The 8,480-nt window shown below is 35.2% G+C and overlaps 1 protein-coding gene across 1 annotated transcript in view; it reads right to left on the reverse strand.

Moving 5' to 3' along the window:
• Positions 1 to 7,820: 7,820 nt before the first annotated feature.
• Positions 7,821 to 8,480, reverse strand: part of Smp_102190 (putative steroid dehydrogenase) — a gene marked incomplete at its 5' end in the record, with an annotated part of 878 nt that continues 218 nt past the window's right edge. The window contains one exon of the mRNA XM_018798461.1: positions 7,821 to 8,480. This exon is cut by the window's right edge and continues 218 nt beyond it. Coding sequence (XP_018653401.1) covers positions 7,907 to 8,480 — 574 coding nt within the window. The 3' untranslated portion in view covers positions 7,821 to 7,906.

Here is an 8,480-nt window from a genome sequence, read left to right on the forward strand (position 1 = left end):
ACGTTAGTACATGGAAACAGTCCCATAATCCAGGAGGCACGATGAGGACGTGTGAGTCGGGTTTTGTCTCCCGGATGCCAATCATAAGATTATTTATAAGTGATTTATAGGAGAATGTGATGTCAAAGTTGTTATAATTGTTAGACGAGATGAAGAGTTTCATTAAGTTGGAGATATGGAGTTAGCATAATACTTGGAGACTAGACTAGAAGACTGTTCAGATTGCTAAACATACTGAAGGATGCAATCAGAAAATTGAAGGTTATGCATGTGTAATATGTAAATATTATGTAACTTCTCATGATAAATACACATTCCTGCTACCTATTGTCTTGGGTTGTAGTAGTATAAATATATCTGTTGGTCCTTTTAAAGAACATGATACATTTATTAATCTTCAGTTTTTTCACGGAAAGGCAAGAGGTCAAGTAACCTATGTTAATCCTTTTAATTTACAGTATTACGAAGATATAGTCTTGTTTTGAATGTATCAACAACAGGTGTTTGACATCATCTATTCTAATAAAGAAGTTCCGTAATTCATGGCTCGATATGACGGACGAAACTCCAGACATAAAGCATTTAATCTTGATTTATTAATGACCTTAGAATGTTCTCTCAGATGATCAGTTCTAGATGGAAAAAATTGATGGCAAAACCATCATATATATATATTCTAATCTTTGTAGTTATATCCTCTATATATACCTGATAAGTCTTGAGGTATGAATCCTCGATTTGATTTTCTAACCGCTTCTAATAACTCCAAACTCAATGTACACGACATAAGCGGAAAGGCGGGAACTGCAAAACCAAAGACTAGTGATGAGCATATGATTAAGGAATACACCGCAACATGATAATCATAGGAGGATTTATGCCTTGAACTATGAATAGGATTCGTAATATTGTAAGATTAATAAACAATATTTATTCGAGAATAAAACTGCCAGATGATTGGAGGTGATCGACTGAAAACCCTGGATTTAGGATCTTTGATAAATGACGACTGTTAGTAAAATTCATCAGTAATCTTAAGAGTACAGAAGTTTCTCAGTAGATTCGATACCGTATCACCCAGCTTTACAGTCTGGAATACTAATGCTGAGCCAGTCGAGGAATGATTGACCTCTAACAGGACTGAAATATTTACTGTAATTTGACTACTGGATAGTCATCAGTGTTATGTTTATCTGGTCCTTCAATGCTGACCGATGTAATGCTAGGTGGCATGAAGGGTTAAGCAAGATCATAGATCCATTGAAGTTAGACATTACGACTGTTGGGTGCCGGTTCAGTGGTCCAGAGGTTAAGCGTTCACACGCTACACCGAAGGTCCTGAGTTCCAGTCCCTTCGGTGCAGGATCGTGGATGCACACTGATGAAGAGTCTCATAATAGGATAAGGTGTCCCTCTACTGCTTTTAGGTTTTGAATGATGGTCTAGTTTAGGTCGACCCCTGAATTCAACTGTGATGATAATTATATTATTGGATTTTTATATTCTCCTTAAGTTATTTGAAGTTATCAAGTCCAACTTTGGCATTGATACCTATTTACCACTTACTTTGCTCTCTGTAGTTCATGGCATGATGGTGTATACTGTGCAGTTTAGTAACTTGCATTTATAAGTTAATGAGTGTTTGGATGATTGAAATATAATAATAAGATTAATAGAGGTTCGGTGGTATACCCTTCTTCTTATCTCAAGGCTAGGGATAAATAAATGAGCATATATGGGTGAACGAATAGAGTTATGTCACACAGAGCATATGATTAGTCAAGGCTAATGATACTAGACTATAATCAGAACATCAGACGCGAAGTAAAAGAATTGTAATTATAGTTCTGACTGATGAGTTTCACATATGCAATCAATTAGTGTCTCAATATATGACGCTTTGAATGATAATTTAATTAAGTAATGACTTCAATAGGTTTAAAGGAAATCTTATACATAACGATTGCTTTAGAAAACTTCAGAAGCCTGGGTTTTAGACATTTATTAATCACTTCATAGAGTTGAGATCATGAGTCAATTGAAGCTAGATCATCTGTGAAGACCTGGAAGCAATGGATGGCCGTTTCGTCCTATTATGGGACTCCTCAGCAGTGCGCATCCACGATCCCGCCTCGCGAGTGAGATTCGAACCCAGGACCTACTAGTCTTGCGCCAGAGCACCTAATTGATAGACCACTGAGCCGAACGGCATTCAACGGTGTTAATGTCTAACTTCAACTAATCCACGAAATTGAACAACCATTCACCAATGTCATCAGTGAGTTATTAATCACCCTGAAAGATTTCAAGGTACCAACCAAACTATATGAAATTGATAGATAAACAGTAAAGGATTATTGTAAACATTTAAATTCTACAATGTGTAAATCACTGTACAATCAGATGTTTGTCAAATTTTCTAAATCTCGTTTTGAAGAGAATAAAATGAGATTACTAAAGGGATGAACAATTCGTTTAAAATTTAAGATACTCCAGTACTGAACAGTTAACCAGCTATATTTTTGTTAGAGTGATCCAGAAAACTTCTCACAAATGACAAGAAAGGCTCAGGAAACATTCAGAAGCATTTTATCCAATCAGTAATTGATTAGATGTTTTGCTAGAAACATCATGAAAGTGAAAAATCACATGTAGAGTTTCTGATTAGCTAATTACTATACTGTTACGATGTTTAGTAGCTATCCAGAATTTTCAGGGAAACCCAAGGACTTCTAAAATGTTATAAAAACCCTATATTTTCTGTAATTAAATGAAACTATGGAGTAAAGTGCTTCTCTCATACTTTGTGTCCTTTCTCTCGTGTTCAAGTTTCTGTGTAAATTTAGCTTGGGGGTTACGAGACTAGCTTAGGATTCCAGTTAAGTGTTCAATTTGCAAGGTTTATCAATTATCGTTTATATTTACCATCAATGATTATTATTATTATCTTACTTCGTCAAACAACAGTGATATGTCTTGTAGGTTGAAGGCTATATTCAGATCCTAAGCTATTCTGATAACCCCAGGCTAGCACTACTCAGCGACTTGAAGACCAGGGAGAAGACACAAGTAACGAAGAAGATGCTTTATTGCAAGGTTCTTCTTTGTACAGAAAATCGTAGGTATTTATAGATGTTTGCTTAAGTTAAATCAACATCCTAATTCAGCCAATCCACTTAACGACATAAATTGCTACTGACCAATGATAGCGTGCCACGTTGGAACTCCAGAATGTTCTGTCGTGCTCTGATTGGTTGGAGCTCTTTTTGAGCCTCTGGAGGCTCTGTTGGAGTTCTCTGGAGGCCAACCTAACAAACAGTTCCCCTGTTATCATCGACCACGTCTTTGAACTAACATACATTTATGAGTTATATAAAGTAACTACTGACAAAAATAATCATGATATTGTTCTGTCATACTTTATCCTAATCTTCGAACTTCAATGTCAGTCAGCTCCTGACTGTCTGAGTCATTCACATATATTATTCTTGATCATCCAGTCAACTAAAAATGATAATCAACTGATTATATTTAATAGAGACTACAAACACTATGAACAGGAACTCGAATCAATGTCGAATGATATCATTTCCTCAACTGGTAAAACTGTCATATAGACGATAAATAGAAAATATTCTTTACAATAACATCCTTATGTATACATGTTTAAGATAACACGAAACATTCACACCACCAAGGTGGTTTGTGATTCGATATTAGTAGCAATCATGAATATTTCAAAAGTTGTTTAAGATTGATTATCTGAATATTCTATGTCCTATCTTTTTATATAACGTGTACTACTGATAACGGACATATAAGTAGTTTGAATCCTTTATAGTCATTTTTAAATGTTTGCTTTTTCACACCATTTTCGAATGATGTTACGAACCACAGTTTGATTGCATTATAAATTAATAACATATAATTGATTACTAATATAAATAGTCAGTTTACCTTAATTTGTAATAAGTTTAAGAGGATTGAAAAGATAGATTATTTGTGAATACAGTGATCTTGAGTGTTGTTAAAGGTATGAGAGCGGTTATAACTTCCCGGTTGTCAAAACCGTGGAAGGGTACTTCTAGAGGTACCTGAAAAAGAAATTAGGTTAGAATTGGTCCTAGCGACCTGAGAGTGTGACCGCATCGCCCATCCAGCATTTCCCGGTTTTCATTAGCTTTCTAGCTATAATAAATAATGAGAATAAGAAGAGAATTGAGTACAGTGATTTTGTATAATTTATTCAGTCGGAATGAGGTCTGTGCCTTATTCCAACCAATGATGATTTGATTTTACATAGCAAATATTTTAGCAAATATAACAATGGACTTGAAGATTTTAAACACAAGTGTTTAGAAGATGTGATTGATAGGCAATCACAGACCTATATTTGTGCCCGAAACAAAGTAGGTAGTTTTCTTACGGAGCCACTCCTCGAGCCTTTGACCTAAGGGTCTAACCCATAAGGCAGTAGAGCAACGTCAGAAGATGCAGTCTCATGGTAGTCGATGACCAACAATAGGTTCATATGTGATTTGTTTCCTTAGAATCCTGGGAAGACAGACTGTACGATCCTATGTTAAAAGTCAAAATAAACGCACAGAAAGCCCGCTTAAAGTGTCTGGCGCTTTAACCGGGTTGGTAGGCAAGGAAAGTACACCTAGAGGAGTTGGAAAACCCTGATTACAAACCAACGGTGCACATGGGCTCCAGTGTGGCGCATAAATATCTGGTGACCCTTTGTACCAATATTTGTGTGTTTAAATAAATAATAGATAAATAAGAATCCTGGAGCCCATGTTCATCATTGGTTTGGAATCAAGGTTTTCTAACTCTAATAGATGAATCCTCCGTATCAACCAACCCAATTAAAGAGCTGAACATTCGCTTTTCTTCCTCTCAATTTCGTGAACAACACTCTCATCGCGAAAAGGCAGTTAGTATGATTTTCCTGGTAGTTGTTTTCCTCACTTGGCCATGTGAGAAAATTTTGAGAGAGAGAAAGAGCTGACTCTCTCAACTCTCGAGGATATCAGGACATTTGAAGGCTTCACATAGTTTAGGAAACATAATACCTAAAAACTAAACTTCTATTAATAAAATATATTTGTTTCAGAAATTCTTTGATTAATTCCTAAATTTCAAAACGAACTCAATTATACTTCATTCCACTTAGTGATATTTATTCAACAGATTATGTAATAGAAAATATTACCATTTAGATTCCTGTTCAATATTGTACATTTCAAATTTATTTGATTTATTTAATTTAGGTCGTGGATGTGCACTGTTGTGGAGTCCCATAATAAGACGAAACGGTTGTCCAGTGCTTCCAGGTTTTCCCTGATGGTCTAGCTTCAATTGAATCACGCTATCAACTATGAAAATACTGAAATCTCCATAAAATACCCTTTCTGATATTAATTAATAGTTGAACATTTATTCTTAACAAATTTATTAATCGAATTAATTGAGATCAGTTTAGATTGATCATTCATCTTTTATAATAACTCAGAAGATATTGAAATTTCTTCAATTATACAAATAGTATATTATATGATCACTAATGACTAGTTTCACGATTAATTTCCTATAGTTGCAATGAGAAGGTGTAACCAGTGAAGATGATCCATATCGGATGGAGATAGGTATGTACCTCAAACAATGGAAGATGGTCGTGTAACTTTGTGGATTGGTTTAACTCAGACATTAAACCGTTGGATGTGGTTCTGTAGTCTGGAAATTAACCGTTTGTTATCGAGAGCGAGATTCCTAGGTTCAAATACTCTTAGTGCAGGATCATAAATGTGAACCGACGAGGAGTGTTATAAACAAAATCACATTAAACGTTACTTGCGAATATGAGGATCCAACGCTCTTTCGTGGAGGAGGATAAATTCTGGAAATCTAAAATCCGGATATCAACTCCAAATCACTCAAAAAAGGGGCAGTGTTATATCCCATGGAGATTTACTAAAATGAAACGACAGTCCTCTGCATTCAAGTTTTCTGTGACGGTCTATCTTTGATCGATTCATGAAATCAATTATTAAAACTACTAAAATCTCCACAACTCCCCATTCTGATAATAATAATAATTCATTAATGATTTTCTGTACTCAATCTAGTTAGTTAGATCCTTAAGACATTTTACAAATATTGTCTTCTATATATTACATCGTTGATTGAATAGTTACACAATTATAACCAGCTACTACAATCTTCTGTATACTAATGATCATTATGTGCACATTATGACACATTGTCAATAGAAAGTGCAGAAAATCTACTTGTAAGCTATGTGCAGTAGACTTCAATCATTTCGATGTGAGATAACATTCAATAACAATGTAGAAACGTCAAGTCATATGTCATATGCTTAATAAGAGAGGCCTGAATATCCTAGGTTCGATCATTGGTGAATATGAACTGCTGAAATAATTAAGCTTCGACCAGATTGCTAGGCGAAACGTTGGATCTACTACAAATTCATTCGCTGAGATTTTACAAATACATATTCTTTCTATTCAATGTCTTACACCAACTCGGCACCCAAATACTGTAAAACGATTCTCTCTAATTTAGATGAAAGTTCTTATATAAAGCAATCTAATATTTTATGTTTAGAAAGTAAATTCATAATATGACAAATGAAAAGAAAAAATATAAAAGTAGATGGAGGTGGTCTTGAATACTGTAATGTGAATACTATTACTACTACTTATATGGATATTAGTAGACCACACTACACTCGTCCCCCCCCCTTTAAAGCATTCGTTCATGCGGTGGTTCTACTCGCCGTGCGCACCTTCTTTTGCTGCAGTCTGTGCCAAGCTCTCCATCAATATGTCGAGTCTGCAGCGCGCCGACATCCATCCTGCACCTGGGACGTTCAACACCTGTACCCCTTGTTCTTCCTGAACCATGTACATCCGATATCTGCCCATCATTCGCACGTCTCCCCGATTCTCTCCGTTGACAGTACCTGCTACAGCCAACGCCGACTCCCCCCCAGAACACTCCACACTACGTCACCTCCCCGCACCAGACTGCCCCAACCACCACCTGTACTCCAAGCCCTCAGCGGCATCCGCAGAACAGCACCTTCCCTCCTCTTGGTTGGCATCGACACCAAATGTAGTGAACAGAACACTAATTGGGGACAATCGAATGTATTGAACCACAAATTACAGACTATCTCAATAAATTCTGATAACCATACAGCAAACAGTTAATTTGCAAAATAACAAGCAATTGTCGCAATCTTCACTGGTCCTTCTGTAAATATTAATCCACTTTCTGTGATTTCATTGTTCATACATTTTCGGACCGATTGCGCTTCATTCCTGTTCGTTCCTTATCAGTCTTCTGCCAAAATACATTCTATGTCTGACCATCACTATATACTACTTTGATGGATATAAGTAGACCACACTACAGTACTACTACTACTGCTACTACCACTACTACCACTACTACTACTACTACTACTACTACTAACAATAATAATATGTGGGCGAGAATGATAATGATTGGTTGTCTGCTTAGTCAGATATGTAGATAGTCTGATAGGTATCATATGGATTATATATTACACTATCCTCATTGTTTGTTGATTGATTCATTTGTTGTTGGATTATGTCGAATTTTGGTGTAGAAATAATATTTACGTTCTAGTCAGGCTAATCAGGTGTTCTTGATCTGAGTTATGTATTAAAGTACTGTAGAATAGTCACCGGGACGAAATCTAATGTAGATATTCGTCTAAGGTAAATAAACGTCCCACATACGTGTAAACAAGAAAAAGAACTGTTATAACAAGTGATAATCATAATAATAATTATTATAAAGAAACAAGTTTATAAGTGTGAGAGTGTGTGTAAGATAATGTGAATGTTTCAAATTATTTGCATTTCTTTGAGATACTACTTAAATAGATTTTATGTTTTATAATCCACCATTTCATAAATAACATATAATATTTTATAAATGAATTAGGTAAGAAATTAATAAAATAAGCTTGAATAGCATGACCAATATAACCAAATGTTTCTTTTTCAACACCTAACATTTGTAATGCACTTTGAACATAGTCTTGGGCATTAGGAATAAAGAAATACATTTTACAATAGCCTATCATCTTGGTAGATACAAACATTGGACATACTGTTTGTATATGGATACGATCATTTGAGCATTCGTAAGATATAGATCTAGATAATTGAATAACAAATGCCTTTGTTGCAGAATATAATGATAAAAGTGGAAAAGCTCTATAACCAGAATATGATCCAATATTAATAATAGCCATTCCAGTGGTATGTTGTCTCAACATCTTTGGTAATACTAAATGTGTCATTATGGCAACTGGTAGATTGTTACAAAAAATGAGATTTTTAATGAAATCGATAGTGATATAATCTGTGGTAGCGTAATAGTCGAATGTAGGAGGACCCATACCAACATTATTGACTAAA

This window comes from Schistosoma mansoni, chromosome 6 (genome assembly GCF_000237925.1).
Source record: "Schistosoma mansoni strain Puerto Rico chromosome 6, complete genome".
NCBI classification, from domain to species: domain Eukaryota; kingdom Metazoa; phylum Platyhelminthes; class Trematoda; order Strigeidida; family Schistosomatidae; genus Schistosoma; species Schistosoma mansoni.